Genomic DNA, 15,461 nt, shown 5'->3' with positions numbered 1-15,461 from the left:
CACAGTCTGAGCCTCCACAGCCATATTTCCCTTAAAAAAAAAAAAGCGGGCCGGGCGCGGTGGCTCACGCCTGTAATCCCAGCACTTTGGGAGGCCGAGGTGGGTGGATCACGAGGTCAAGAGATCGAGACCATCCTGGTCAACATGGTGAAACCCCGTCTCTACTAAAAATACAAAAAATTAGCTGGGCATGGTGGCGAATGCCTGTAATCCCAGCTACTTAGGAGGCTGAGGCAGGAGAATTGCTTGAACCCAGGAGGCGGAGGTTGCGGTGAGCTGAGATCGCGCCATTGCACTCCAGACTGGGTAACAAGAGCGAGACTCCGTCTCAAAAAAAAAAAAAAAAGCTTTCTATTTTGAGATATTTCAAAAACTTGCAAGAACAGTACAAAGAAGTCCTATGTATCCTTTACCTAGAACCTCCAGCTGTGACTCATCTGGTCACATGGGCTGTATCACTCTGTCTATATTTATACATATTTTTTTCTCTGAACCATTTTATTTAATTTTTCTCTTTTTTTTTTTGAGGCGGAGTTTCGCTCTTGTTACCCAGGCTGGAGTGCAATGGCGCGATCACGGCTCACCGCAACCTCCGCCTCCTGGGTTCAGGCAATTCTCCTGCCTCAGCCTCCTGAGTAGCTGGGATTACAGGCATGCGCCACCATGCCCAGCTAATTTTTTGTATTAGTAGAGACGGGGTTTCACCATGTTGACCAGGACGGTCTCGATCTCTTGACCTCGTGATCCACCCGCCTCGGCCTCCCAAAGTGCTGGGATTACAGGCTTGAGCCACCGCGCCCGACCTAATTTTTCTCTTTTTGAGATAGAGTCTTACTCTTGCTGCCCAGGCTGGAGTGCAGTGGCGCAATCTCAGCTCACTGCAACCTCCGCCTCCCTGGTTCAAGCAATTCCCCTGCCTCTGCCTCCCAAGTAGCTGGGACTACAGGCATGCGCCACCACGCCCAGCTAATTTTTGTATTTTTAGTAGAGACAGGGTTTTTCCATCTTGGCCAGGCTGGTCTTGAACTCCTGACCTTCTGATCCACCCACCTCGGTCTCCCAAAGTGCTAGGATTACAGGTGTGAGCCACCGTGCCTCGCCTCTCTTTTTTGTTTTTAAAAGCAGAGCACAGTACTCAAAAGTTAGCTACATGATTTCTTTTCTTATTTGCTTTCTCTAGAGTTGGCTGTGCTGTTCATTTGGATGGGTTTGGTTTACCTACTTCTTGGCATTCAGTTTTAGGGACTTGCCCATTCTTGTTGATTTATTTTTTGAATATGGAAAGCATTAAAGTGATGCCAGAAGTCAGAACTCTACCTAAGAAGTGTATACAGAGAAGTATTATCTTTAATAAGCCATTTCGGGACAAGCACAGTGGCTCATGCCTGTCATCTCAGCACTTTGGGAGGCCAAGGCAGGCAGATCACTGAGGCCAGGAGTTCAAGACCACCCTGGCCAACATGGCAAAACTCTGTCTCTACTAAAAATACAAAAATTAGCCAGGCATGGTGGTGCGAGCCTGTAATCTCAGCTACTCAGGAGGCTGAGGCAGGAGAATTGCTTGAACCCAGGAGGCAGAGGTTGTAGTGAGCCGTGATTGCACCACTGCACTCCAGCCGGGGTGACAGAGTGAGACTCAAACAATAAATGAATTAAATAAATTAAATTTTAAAAAGCCATTCCATGTCAACGAGGCTAAGTCCTGAGAATTGTCCGCTCTGGTCCTCGTGTCTGCTGGGAAAATGTGGCAGTGAGGATGGACATTCTTTGCTAAGTGGCTCTGCTTGGCGCAGTAATGTCTTTGCCCTCCTTTTTTTAGTTGCAGAAGCAGAACAACAGACTATGACTTGGTAGGGGGTGATCAGCTCAACTGCCATTTCGGCTCCATCCTGCAGACAACAGGGCTGCAGTACAGGGACTTCATCCACATCAGCTTTCATGACAAGGTGTGTACACCGTAGGCAGCGGCTCTTCACTGCTTTTGGGTCCTGGAGTCCTTAGAGATTCTGATGGAAATTACGAATTCTTCTTCCTGTGATTCATAGACACGCAAACACACTCCTGAGTCCTGTGTACCATTTCAGAGGGTCCACAGACCCCGGTAAAGCCACATGGATGCACTGGTGCAGGTTCAGAACCCAGGTTTAACGTGAGCTAGAGAAGTCTTCAGCAGAGATAACGTGCTGTGTTTCTTACCTCGCCCTTCTACTGAGGAGCAGGGAAGTTTCTCAGTATTAATCCTGCATGGCCTACTGGGGTTCGTATCCTTGTCCTGGGTCGTGAGCTCCATCAATAGTGTAGCACAATGGGTCTGGCACTCTGCGGGGGGACTCAGCTAGCTGGGGCAAAGCTGCAAAAGCCAGCCATGTCTGCCTGCAGTGCTGTGTGCTCAGCACCGCCCGGTGTCTCTCCAGGTGATTCTCATACACACCAGTTGGAGGCCTGCTGCTCCAGACCAGTGGCTTTCACACTTTGCTGCCCGATGGAATACCTTGGGAGCTTTTAAAACTGCTGAAGTCCAGGTCGCACCCTGGATCAGTTAAATCCAAATTCTGGGGAGGTCGGAGAGAGGCTAAGAAAACAAAGATCCAGGGCTGGGTGTGGTGGCTCACGCCTGTAATCCAAGCAGTTTGGAGGCCAAGGTGGGTGGATCACCTGAAGTCGGGAGTTCAAGACCAGCCTGACCAACATGGTGAAACCCTGTCTTAAAAAAAAAGAAAAAAAAAAACAAAGATCCGGCTGGTCGCAGTGGCCAACGCCTGTAATCCCAGGACTTTTGGAGGCCGCGACGGGCAGATCACGAGGTCAGGAGATTGAGACCAGCCTAGCTAACACGGTGAAACCCCATCTCTACTAAAAATACAAAATTAGCCAGGCATGGTGGCGCACACCTGTAATTCTATCTACTCAGGAGGCTGAGGCAGGAGAACTGCTTTGAACCCAGGAGGCGGAGGTTGCCTTTAGCCGAGATCAGGCCATTGTACTCCAGCCTGGGTGACAAAGCGAGACTCCATCTCAAAAAAAAAAAAAAAAAAAGATCCCTTTTGATGTAGAGTGGCGTGGTTGATGAAGGCCAGTCCTCGAGAGAGTGGGTCCCACTGTGTAGTGAGGGTGTGGAGAGAGGTGGTGTCTCCCTCCTCTCTGTGTCCCAGGAACAGGCTGTCATTGCCATCTCTGCAGGGCTCTGACTTTGTATGCTGGGTGTGTGTGTTCAATGTTTAGGCCTCATGCTTGTTTCTTACCGCTGCAGGTTTACGAGCTCCCATTTCTAGTGGCTCTGGATCACAGGAAGGAATCTGTCGTAGTCGCTGTGAGGGGAACCATGTCTATGCAGGTAACTTTGGAGCCTCACTGGCCCTGGGAGTGGGGGGCAGGGACAGGAGCCCGCAGATGCTCGGCTGGGGAAAACCATCAGTAACCGCATGAGACACAGGGGAAAATGCCCAGGACAGAAAATGAGGATGTGAGCCGGGGTTGGGAAATACTCCCTTTGCAAAAAGGGATGAAGCTGTTTCCTCTTCTCTGAGAACTGTCAGCAGCAGAGCAGCCAACAGGTTGGACCCCCTGCCACAGGAGCTCCAAGAGGGCACCTGCTTGGCCCCCTCCTGCCTAACTTTCCAGGACCTGCCCAGACAGGCCCCACACCCAGGAGGCCCTCCCCTTGAAGAATTCCTGCACCAGAGACAGTGGCAGTGAGTCAATGAATCAGTCTTTTTTTTTTTTTCTTTTTCTTTTGATGCATTCATCTTTTAATTTGTTTTTTGTTTTGTTTTGTTTTGTTTTTTGAGATGGAGTCTTGCTCTGTTGCCCAGGCTGGAGTGCAGTGGTACAATCTCGGCTCACTGAAATCTCCAACTCCTGGGTTCAAGCGATTTTTCTGCCTCAGCCTCCCGAGTAGCTGGGATTATAGGCGTGTGCCAACACGCCCAATTAATTTTTGTATTTTCAGTAGAGACGGGGTTTCACCATGTTAGCCAGGATGGTCTTGATCTCCTGACCTTGTGATCCACCCGCCTCAGCCTCCCACCCAAAGTGCTGGAATTACAGGCGTGAGCTGCCACGCCCGGCCAGTGAGTCAGTCTTGCTGCCAAGAGTCATGCCCCTGCCCACCAGCCTCGCTGCAGGCTCCACGTCTGGGTCCTCACAGGCTGCCATGACCTGCCCTTCTCCAGGTGCAGCAAGGACTGCCTGAATCCATCCCCAGCCCGGTGGCCCCTCTTTTGTCTCCCTCAGCCCTGACTCTTATGCCCCTTGGCAATGCCAGGCAACATTTTCCTTGTTGAAGCTTTCTTCTGTCCATTTGGGTTTCCTCTTGGCCATTCCTCAGTTGCACTACCCATTCTGCTCTGCTGACCCAGAAAATGTGTTGAGACTCCAGAGTCTGTGCCCTCTACCCTGTTCTCCTAACTGGCTCTGGGGCTCTGGGGCTCTGGGGCAACCCCCCCGGCTGGGTCCAGGGCCTGACCCCACATTTGCATCTTCAGGAGCCGTCTGGGTCTCCCCAGAGAAGCCATACTCGCCACAGGGCTGCTCCTCCTAGGGGTGCTCTGTTCATGTCAGCTCTGCCAGTGTCCCCCTGTTGTCCATTTAAGAAGCAGTGGTGCCTGTAATCCCAGCACTTTGGGAGGCCAAGGCAGAGGGATCATGAGGTCAGGAGATCGAGACCATCCTGGCCAACATGGTGAAACCCCGTATCTGTTAAAAGTACAAATATTAGCCAGGCATGGTGGTGTGTGCCTGTAATCCCAGCTACTTGGGAGGCTGTGGCAGGAAAATCACTTGAACCCAGGAGTCAGAGGTTGCAGTGAGCTGAGATCGTGCCACTGCACTCCAGCCTGGGTGACAGAGCAAGACTCCATCTCAAAAACAAAAACAAAAAACAACTAGTAGCATTGTCTGTGGTTTCTCTGCACCCCGTTTGCTGTTCGTGGAGTTCCTGCCCCAGCCTATGTGGCCATCTCTCCACTTCCAGTGCCATGGCCCCACTCCTGGCCTCAGTCCTCTAGCTTCCTATCTCTGTCCCTGTCTAGTCTCTTATCTCCCCAGCCTGATTGTTTGTTTGTATGTTTCTGAGACAAGGGTCTGCTCTGTTGCCCAGGCTGGAGTACAGTGGTACAATCAGCTCACTGCAGCCTCCACCTCCCGGGCTCAAGAGATCCTCCTGCCTCACCCTCTCCCAAGTAGCTGGGACTACAGGCATGTGCCACTACACCTGGCTAATTTTTTATATTTTGGTAGAGACAAGATCTCACTATGTTGCCCAGGCTGGTGTCGAACTCCTGGCCTGAAGCCATCCACTCACCTCATCCTCTGTCCATTATCCTGTCCACAGAATGCTCACTCTAGAACACAGGTCGGATCTTACCGTCCTGCTCAGAAACCTCCAGTGGCTTCCCATTGCCTTTATTTATTTTTAAATTTTCTGTTTTTAATTTCAACTTTCATTTTAGATTTAGAGGCTACATGTGCAGGTTTGTACCTGGGTATACTGCGTGATGCTGAGGTTTGGCATACAATTGATCCCGCCTCCCAGGTACTAAGCATAGCACCCAACGGTTAGGTTTCCAGCCCTTCCCTGTCACTCCTCTAATAGCCGACTGTCCTTTGTTCCCCTCTTTATACCCATGATACCCAGTGTTGAGCTCCCACTTCAACACCAGGCCAGGCAGTGTTTGGTTTTCTATGTCTGCGTTAATTCGCTGAGGACATGGCCCCCGGCTTCCATCCACTGATGCAGAGGACATGATTTTGTGCTTTTCTATGGCTGCGCCCACTGCCTTTAATATAAAGTTTATGTGTTTTTGTTTTGTTTTGTTTTGTTTTTTTGAGGCAGAGTCTTGCTCTGTCGCCCAGGCTGGAGTGCAGTGGTGCAATCCCGGCACACTGCAACCTCCGCCTCCCTGGTTCAAATGATTCTCGTGCCTCAGCTCCTCAGTAGCTGGGACTACAGGTGCTCAGCCCACCACCACACCCAGCTAATTTTTTTTTTTTTTTTTTGGTAGAGACAGGGTTTCACCACATTCACCAGGATGGTCTCAATCTCCTGACCTCATGATCCGCCTACCTCAGTCTCACAAAGTGCTGGGATTGCAGGTGTGAGCCACTGTGCCCGGCCTAAAGTTAATGTTTTTTATCACAGCTCTGGGTGCTTTACCCAGCAGCCTTCCCGGTGCCCACTCCGCAGCCTGGATGCCCGTGCCGGGGCCCTCCAGCCCAGCAGCACAGCACTTGCCTGTGGACATTTTCAGATAGAGCTGGTGTGGAGCTGCGGCCCAGGGTCGCAGCCAGCGGTTCCTGCTGCCCCTGCGGGGAAGACACCGCCTCTCCTCTCTGCTTCCACATCAGCCTCTTCCTTTGGGTCTGTCTCTGGCGTCACCTCCTCCAGGGAGCCACCCTTGCCCCTGGGCTATGCCCTGTCCTCTGAGTTGGCACCGCCTGGCCTTTGCTACGGCACTAGTTTGGGCCTCTCCTCTCCAAGGTTTCAGCTGATATGGGGGCCCCTGAGGACAGGAACCAGGCTTTGTTCAAAACCCTGGTACAGGCTCTGTGCCGTGTGGTCCTTAGAATATGTGTGTGTGATGGGGAAGGTGCAGGGCATGTCTTAGGCACACTCCATGGTCCCCTCCACCCTTCACAACTGGCGCAGAGCTGGCCATGCCATTGGGACTCTCAGGAGCCACCGCTGGGTTTCCCTCCCGAGTTCAGGCCTCGAAGGTTCAGTCCCAGAACTGAACTAGGAGACGGTGCCATCCCCGCCATCCTCCACAGGAGTGTTAGGAGCAGGGACCGCCCGTCATTCTCCCACCCTGCCCATCACAGGCTGACGGCGCTTCCGCGACTCCCTTTTCCAGGACATCCTTACAGACCTGTCAGCGGACAGCGAGGTGCTGGACGTGGAGTGTGAGGTACAGGACCGCCTGGCACACAAGGTATTAGCCTGGGGTCGTGCATCTTTCCCGCTAATGCTGACTGCGCAGCAGATGGGCCAGGGACCATACAGAGCCTGCCCCGCCCGTTCCTCCTGCCCTGATTCTCATAGCAGCCCTGGGAAGCTGTGGGGTTTTGTTCTTTCAAAGCCTGTTCGGAGAGAGTGAGTACCTTCCTAAAGTCACGTGGTTACTGGAGTAAGGAGCAGGTTGGGTATTTGAGCCCAGATCTGCGGCTTTTCCTTCTCCATGTGTTTTCAGAGAGGTGGTCTCCCTGTATTGCCCAGGCTGGTCTTGAACTCCTGGGCTCAAGTAATCCTCCCACCTCAAGCCTCCCAAAGTGTTGGGATTACGGGCATCAGCCACCATACCCAGCCTCCTCTCAGTTAATTCAGGAAGTATATTCTCATGGTGAAGAAAAGCTTCAGCACAGCCCAGAGCAGCAGGGTGAGCAGCAGACCCTCAGGAGGCAGCCCCACACCACTGGCACTCTGTCAGTCACTTCTCACATTCTTTGCAGATGACACAGTGCCAAGGTCACAGTTTCACTCTGTGCTATGGGCGTGAGGCTGCCTCAGCTCCTCCCAAAGGATGAAAAACCCATGCCCAGAGTAGAGGTGTGGGGTTTTCTAGTTTGGGGGTTTTTTGTAATTGTGGTGAGATATTCCTGCCATACGTTGGTCAGTTTCACTGTTGGTTAGTTGTTAGTGTGGAGTTCTGCGGCGTTCAGTGCCTTCATGGTGCCATGTGCCCACGTCCACTCCCAGCACCCCCAACATAAGCTTGGAAGGCATTATACCCACTTCTCCTGACTCCCTTCCATAGCCTCTGGGAACCTCTTTTCTACTTTGTCTCCACAAGTCGTCTCTTTTGGAAACCTCATAGATGTGGAATCGTACAGATTTGTCCTTTTGTCAGTGGCTTTTTTTTTTTGAGACAGAGTCTTGCTCTGTCACCAGGCTGGAGTGCAGTGGCGTGATCTCGGCTCACCGCAGCCTTTGACTCCTGGATTCAAGCAATCAGCCTCCTGAGTAGCTGGGATTACAGGCGTGCACCACCACACCCGGCTAATTTTTATATTTTTAGTAGAGACAGGGTTTCACCATGTAGGCCAGGATGATCTCTATCTGTTGACTTCATGATCTACCAAAGTGCTGAGATGACAGGCGGGAGCCACCGTGCCTGGCCATCACTGGCCTATTTCATTGGGCATAATGTCCTCGAGGTTCATCCATATTGTTGCATATTCAGACTTTCATTCCCCTCCCCAACTTTTTTTTTTTCTGAGACAGGGTCTCACTGTGTCACCCAGGCTGGAACGCAGTGGTGCGATCACAGCTCACTGCAGCCTTGACTTCCTGGGGCTCAAGAGATTCTCCCCTCTCAGCCCCTCAAGTAGCTGGGACTACAGACATGTACCACCATGCCTGGCTAATTTTGTATTTTTTATAGAGATGGGTTTCACCATGTTGCCCAGGCTGGTCTCGAACTCCTGAGCCCAAGCAATCCTGCCTCGGCCTCTCAAAGTGCTGAGATTACAGGCGTGAGCCACCATGCTTGGCTAATTTTTTTTTTTTTAATTTTGTAGAGATGGGGTCTCACTGTGTTACCCAGACTAGTCTTAAACTCCTGTGCCCAAGCAGTCCTCCAGCTTCATTCTCCCAAAGTGCTGGAATTACAGGCATGAGCCACCGTGCCAGGCCCTTTGCTGTCTTTTTTGTACTTCAGTTCACAAAAGACTCCAGTTTGACTGTTATGGGTGTGTGTGAAGAAAGGAGGAACTATAAGCCTTAGTACAGAGATGCCCTAGAAATCCGTCAGGGGCTGGGGGCTTGGCCTGGGTGGATCTACTCAGGCTAAGGCTTTACATGACCACAAGCTGAGGCCCCCACCCCTGGCCTGAGTGGCAGCTGAGGCACCCTGTGCTGTGCTCATATTTTAGCGACAGTTTGTCCCTTGGGTCGGGAAGGCTGCCACTCAGGGCCTGTCCTCTGCTCTTGGCTTCATTTGTGCCAAGCTGAGTTTTGGCTCTGATGCTGTCCACAGTAATTGGACTCCAAACCTGTGCAGCCGAAAAGGGCCTCGGCGTTTGGTTGTTGGATGCATGTGCCAACGAAGCTCGCCAGCAGCAGCTTAGTCCACATCCTGCTGGGCTCTGCCTGCCCAGTGCTGGCCACAGGGTGGGTGCCCAGTGAGTGTTGCCTGCAGTTGACTATATCCTGCCATTGCAGGAGAGAGAAAGGGCATCTAGGGTTTGTCAAGAAGTGCCATCTGGGCCGGGAGCGGTGGCTCATGCCTGTAATCCCAGCATTTTGGAAGGCCAAGGCAGGTGGATCACTTGAGGTCAGGAGTTCAAGACTAGCTTGGCCAACATGGTGAAACCTCGTCTCTGCTAAAAATACAAAAATTAGCCAGGCGTGGTGGTAGCCGCCTGTAATCCTAGCTACTTGGGAGGCTGAGGCAGGAGAATCACTTGAACCCTAGACTCTATCTCAAAAAAAAAAAAGTGCCGTCCGAATGCACACAATGTTGAAGCCTTTTTAAAATTTTTCTTACATGATAACCAGGTTCACCATTCTACTTGCTGAATTATTTGTCTCTTAGAAACTTGCATTTCCAATAGAGATGATCAAAAACAGTCTCCCATCTTCTGTGGGATTTCCTCTACCCCATCCTGTTAGAATAGAAGCTGCAGGGGCCAGGCCCTCTTTTCTCAGGGCCCAGCACAGCAGCCACCGTGAGGAAGCACTCTGAAGACAGTTTTGATTGACAGGGTCGTTTCCCTGGAACTGCTTTTCTTTTTTAAAAAAGTTTTGAGGGCTTAACTGCATATAGGAATGGCTTCATTTTTTTTCTCTTATTTATTTATTATTTTTATTGTGATTATTTTTCAGAAACAGAGTCTCACTGTGCCACCCAGGCTAGAGTCCAGTGGTTCAACCATAGTTCACTTGTAACCTTGAACTCCTGGGCACAAGTGATCCTCCTGCCTCAGCCTCCCAAAGTGTTGGGATTAGAAGCATGACCCACCACATCCAGCCAACTGGTTAATTTTCAAGAAGCCTGTTTCAGAGGATAGATGTATATGTTAGAAAATTTGCAGGGCTCGGTGGCTCACACCTGTAATTCCAGCACTTTGGGAGGCTGAGGTGGGCAGATCACAAGGTCAGGAGTTTGAGACCAGCCTGGCCAACATGGTGAAACCCCATCTCTACTAAAAATACAAAAATTACCTGGCTGTGGTGATGCAAAGCTGAGTCAGGAGAATCGCTTGAGCCCAGGAGGCAGGGGTTGTGGTGAGCCGAGATAGTGCCATTGCACTCCAGTCTGGGTGACAGAGTAAGACTTCATCTTGAGAAAAACAAAAGAAAATTTAAAATTTTGTTTATTTTTTGAAGCTAAACCCAAACCTGACCACCCTAAAACTCACTTCTGATGGTCTAGTTTTACCTTTGCAGGAACAGCGCATGCTTATCAGTGTCTGATTTGGAATTTTATGGATTTTGTTGTTGTTTTAGAGAAATAGGGTTTTGCTATGTTGTTCAGGCTGGTCTCAACCTCCTGGGCTCAAGTGATCTTCCTGCCTCAGCCTCCCAAATAGTTAGAATTGCAGGTGTGAGCCACTTTGCCCAGCTCTAGAACTTTGTTTAAATGTCATTTTAAAAGCCTAAATCTGACCAGCCATAGGGACTTGCCTCAAGTAAACCGTGATATGTTCACACAGCACAAAACTGTGTAGCTAAAGAGATTTGCCACAGAAATGTATACGTGGAAAGATATATATATATATATTTTTTGAGACAGAGTTTTGCTCGTTACCCAGGCTGGAGTGCAATGGCACGATCTTGGATCACTGCAACCTCCGCCTCCTGGGTTCAGGCAATTCCCCTCCCTCAGCCTCTTGAGTAGCTGGGATTACAGGCACGCGCCACCATGCCCAGCTAATTTTTTGTATTTTTAGTAGAGACGGGGTTTCACCTTGTTGACCAGGATGGTCTCGATCTCTTGACCTCGTGATCCACCCGCCTCGGCCTCCCAAAGTGCTGGGATTACAGGCGTGAGCCACCGCACCTGGCGGAAAGGTATTTTTTTGTTTTGGGTTGTTTTTTTTTTTGAGACTAGGTCTTGCTCTGTTGCTCAGTGGTGCAGTCATAACTCACTGCAGCCTCAACTTTCTGGGCTCAAGCAATCCTCCCACCTCAGCCTCCCGAATAGTTGGGACTACAGGCACTCGCCACCAAGCCTGGTTGTGTTGTTTTTTTAGTAGAGACAGGATCCAGGCTAGTCTTACATTTTTATTTTTCGTAGAGATGATATTGCCCAGGCTTGTCTTGAACTTCTGGGCTCAAGTGGTCCTCCTGTCTTGGCCTCCCAAAGTGCTGGGATTACAGGCGTGAGCCACCACACCCGGCATCTGCTTCATGCCAAGCCCTGTACAAGGTGCTGGGAGCACAGCCATGAACGATGGACGTGGCAGCGGATCCGGAAAAGACTCACGTATCAGAGCACAGCGTCATCCCATCGTGAGTTTCCACTGGGCCTGCCTTGTCTGTGGATTCATGGCCACCCTCTTTGTCTGTGTTTTTAGGGTATTTCTCAAGCTGCCAGATACATTTACCGACGACTCATCCACGACGGGATTTTGAGCCAAGCCTTCAGCGTTGCTCCTGTGAGATCTTAATGTTTCTTTCCTTGTCCTCTCTGGAGCTGTTGTTTTTCCCCTTCACCTCATTCTGCTATCTGTCTTCTAGGAATACCGGCTGGTCATCGTGGGCCACAGCCTCGGGGGCGGGGCGGCCGCCCTGCTGGCCACCATGCTCAGAGCTGCCTACCCTCAGGTCAGGTGCTACGCCTTTGCCCCACCCCGGGGGCTGTGGAGGTGAGCCTTTGTTTTCCTGCTGTAACAGCTTGCTACTTACAAGTCACGTGGTCAAGACTCATCTTTTATTTGTCATTTAGTTATAATTTCTCATCCACAAGAAAGGTTTGTGGTTTTGTTTTGTTTTTGAGACGGAGTCTTGCTCTGTCGCCCAGGCTGGAATGTCATGGCACAATCCCGGCTCACTACAACCTCCGTCTCCTGAGTTCAGGCGATTCTCCTGCCTCAAACTCTCGAGTAGCTGGGATTACAAGTGCCTGCCACCACACCTGGCTAATTTTTGTATTTTTAGTAGAGGAGGGGTTTCACCATGTTGCTCAGGCTGGTCTTGAACTCCTGACCTCAAGCAATCTGCCGACCTCGGCCTCCCAAAGTGCTGGGATTTACAAGCTTGAGCCACCACGCCCAGCTGAGGTGTGTGTTTTGAAGCACTAATTGACTGAAGAAAGTCTGTATAGCCTTTCTTAGACCTGTGTGACCTTACCTTTAACTTCCTAAATGATATAATTCTAAGAGTCTTAGCTTTGCCTAGTGGCAGTATTGTAGCCAATGAGGTTTATCTGAGGCGCGATTATTGCTAATTGAAAACTTTTCCCAATACCCCGCCATGACGACTTGAAATATAGCCAGCACTGGCAATTTTTAACAGTCTCTATGGAGACTGAAAAAAATACGAGTCTTTTTTAAAACAGACTTTATTTTTTAGAGCAGTTTTAGGTTGACAGCAAAACTGAGCAGAAGGTTGTAGGTCTTTCTTATACCCTCCCTCCCCACAAGCATGCACAGCCTCTGCCATTCACACACCCCCAGCAGAGGGGGCAGGTTGCCGACAGCCATGCGCCTCGTAGGCGACTGTCGAGAGCCACAGTGTGCTGAGCTTGGACACATGCATAATGGACATGTTGAAACACATTTTTGAGTTTGAAAAGTACATTTTTTTTTGCTGATTCAGCATACTGACTGTTCTGTGTAACCTTTTGCCTTTATTATAAAGGAAAATTATACCAATTTAAAATGAAATAAAGGCCAGGTGTGGTGGCTCACACCTGTAATCCCAGTCCTTTGTGAGGTTGAGGTAGAGGATCACTTGAACCCAGAAGTTTGAGACCAGCCTGGGCAACATAGCAAGACCCCATCTCTGAAAAAAAATTTTTTTTTAATTTTTTAAAGTGAAATAACATAGGCCAGGCATGGTGGCTTGCACCTGTAATTCCAGCCCTTTAGGAGGCCAGGAGGAAGGATCATATGAAGCCAGAAACACAACACCAAGCCTGGCAACATAGCAAGACCCAATCTCTACAAAAAACTTGTTTTTTGAGACAGAGTCTCACTCTGTTTCCCAGGCTAGAGTGCAGTGGCGGTATCTCGGCTTACTACAACCTCCACCTCCTGAGTTCAAGCAATTCTCCTGCCTCAGCCACCCAGGTAGCTGAGATTACAGGCACGTGCCACCACGCCCGGCTAGCTTTTGTATTTTTAGCAGAGATGGGTTTTCACCATGTTGGCCAGGATGGTCTCAAGCTCCTGACCTCAAATGATCTGTCCACCTTGGCCTCCCAAAGTGCTGGGATTACAGGCGTGAGCCACCGCGCCTGGCTCCATCTCTACACAAAATTTTAAAAATTATCACACTGGGACACAGGCCTGTAGTCTCATTGACTCAGGAGGTTGAGGTAGGAGGATCATGTCAGCCCCAAGAGGTAGAGGTTGCAGTGAGCTCTGACTGTACCACCACTCTCCAGCCTGGGTGACGGAGTGAGACACTGTCTTTAAAAAAACATTTTTTTTTTTTTTTTTTGAGACGGAGTTTCGCTCTTGATACCCAGGCTGGAGTGCAATGGCGCGATCTCGGCTCACCGCAATCTCCGCCTCCTGGGTTCAGGCAATTCTCCTGCCTCAGCCTCCTGAGTAGCTGGGATTACAGGCACACGCCACCGTGCCCAGCTAATTTTTTGTATTAGTAGAGACGGGGTTTCACCATGTTGACCAGGATGGTCTCGATCTCTTGACCTCGTGATCCACCCGCCTCGGCCTCCCAAAGTGCTGGGATTACAGGCTTGAGCCACCGCGCCCGGCCAAAAAAACATTTTTTTAAAGGTAGTTATTATTGGCTGGGTGTGCTGGCTCATGCTTATAATTTCAGCACTTTGGGAGGCTGAGGCAGGCATATCACCAGGTAGGAGATTGAGACCATCCTGGCCAACATGGTGAAACCCCATCTCTGCTAGAAATACAAAATTAGCTGGACATGGTGGTGCGTGTCCGTAATCCCTACTTGGGAGGCTGAGGCAGGAGGATCACTTGAACCAAGGAGTTGGAGGTTGCAGTGAGCCGAGATTGCGCCACTGCACTCCAGCCTGGCAACAGAGTGAGACTGTGTCTCAAAAAAAAACAAAATAATAATAATAATAAGCTTCATTCGTCTGTTTTCTTGCCTTTTTTTTTTTTTTTGGACACAGGGTCTTGCTTTGTTGCCCAGGCTAGAGTGCAGTAGCACAGTCATGGCTCACTGTAGCCTCTTACCTCCTGGGCTCAAGTGATCTTCCAGCCTCAGCCTCCGCCTCCCAAGTAGCTGGGACCACAGGTGTACACCACCACACCCAACTAATTTTTGTAAGGAATGGGGTCTTACTATGTTGCCCCAGGCTGGTCTCGAACTCCTGGGCTCAAGTGATCCTCCTGCCTCAGTCTCCCAAAGTGCTGGGATTAAAGGTGTGTGAGACACTGTGCCTGGCCTCATTTTCTTGCTTTGTGGTACAACAAAATGTTCTCAAGTTTTGGGCTTGAAATGAGCAAGTATTTTTTTTTTTCCTGTTCCACATCTGGAATCAACCATTTCTCCAAGGAGTATTGGTTCCTTTTAGTGGGAAATGGTATTTCTAAACTATAATCTGGGCACACTAGTGGTTCCCATTACCACTGGGCTGGTTATAATTTCCAGGCTTTTCATTGGAAAGAGGGAGGAAAGGCTTTCGTTATACCAAAGAGAAAAGGAAACCTTAGTGTACATTGATACTTCCAGTTTAAAGATCAGGAGGCTGGCATGGTGGGTCACACCTGTAATCCCAGCACTTTGGGAGGCCGAGGCAGGAGCATCACTTGAACCCACAAGATTGAGACCAGCCTGGCAACATAGCAAGACCCCGTTCCTTACAAAAATTAGCTGGATGTGGTGGCGTGTGCTTGTGGTCACAGCTATGATCTCAGCTTACAGCTACCAGAGAGGCTGAGGTGGTAGGATTGCTTGAACCCAGGACGAAGAGGTTGCAATGAGCCGAGATCCTGCCACTGCACTCCAGCCTGGGTGACAGAGCTAGACTGTGTCTCAAAAACAAAAAAACAAACAAACAGTAACGATCAGGGTTTTTACCTGTATCATACGGTTGTGTATTGTTTTTACTGAAACTCTTTGTATCTTCTTCTGATCTGAAAAATTTGGTTTTTGCCAATAGTGACCAGTTTATTACATGTCCCCCATAATATATATACGTGTAGAGATGCAGAGAGCACCCTTTCAGAATAGTAATACCAGCATAACGTCTAACATTAGGATGACCGAAAGGAGTTTGCAATGTCCGTGCGGTTGGTTTTCTTTTGAGAATGTATTCCTGGTAGAGCTGTACAGCCAAATTCCTGTTTTTCAATTCACTTAAAAT

General features: G+C 49.8%; 1 protein-coding gene and 1 non-coding gene across 4 annotated transcripts in view; both read left to right on the top strand.

Moving 5' to 3' along the window:
• DAGLB (diacylglycerol lipase beta) overlaps nucleotides 1-15,461 on the top strand; it is a 39,514-nt gene that overhangs the window by 19,092 nt on the left and 4,961 nt on the right. For all 3 annotated transcript variants that reach the window (XM_012455477.2, XM_064376455.1, XM_064376456.1), the window contains 5 exons: nucleotides 1,820-1,946; nucleotides 3,251-3,334; nucleotides 6,852-6,929; nucleotides 11,515-11,595; nucleotides 11,678-11,805. In XM_012455477.2, coding sequence (XP_012310900.2) covers nucleotides 1,820-1,946; nucleotides 3,251-3,334; nucleotides 6,852-6,929; nucleotides 11,515-11,595; nucleotides 11,678-11,805 — 498 coding nt within the window. The remainder of the gene's footprint in view (nucleotides 1-1,819; nucleotides 1,947-3,250; nucleotides 3,335-6,851; nucleotides 6,930-11,514; nucleotides 11,596-11,677; nucleotides 11,806-15,461) is intronic.
• On the top strand, nucleotides 12,326-12,466 carry LOC135275119 (U4 spliceosomal RNA). Its single transcript, XR_010342836.1, has one exon. It is a non-coding gene; the product is annotated as a U4 spliceosomal RNA (small nuclear RNA).

The sequence above is a fragment of the Aotus nancymaae genome, unplaced genomic scaffold (genome assembly GCF_030222135.1).
Source record: "Aotus nancymaae isolate 86718 unplaced genomic scaffold, 86718_ANA_hifiasm-v0.15.2.pri h1tg000015l_0, whole genome shotgun sequence".
Lineage (NCBI taxonomy): Eukaryota > Metazoa > Chordata > Mammalia > Primates > Aotidae > Aotus > Aotus nancymaae.
This window is presented reverse-complemented; position numbering and strand designations above follow the sequence as displayed.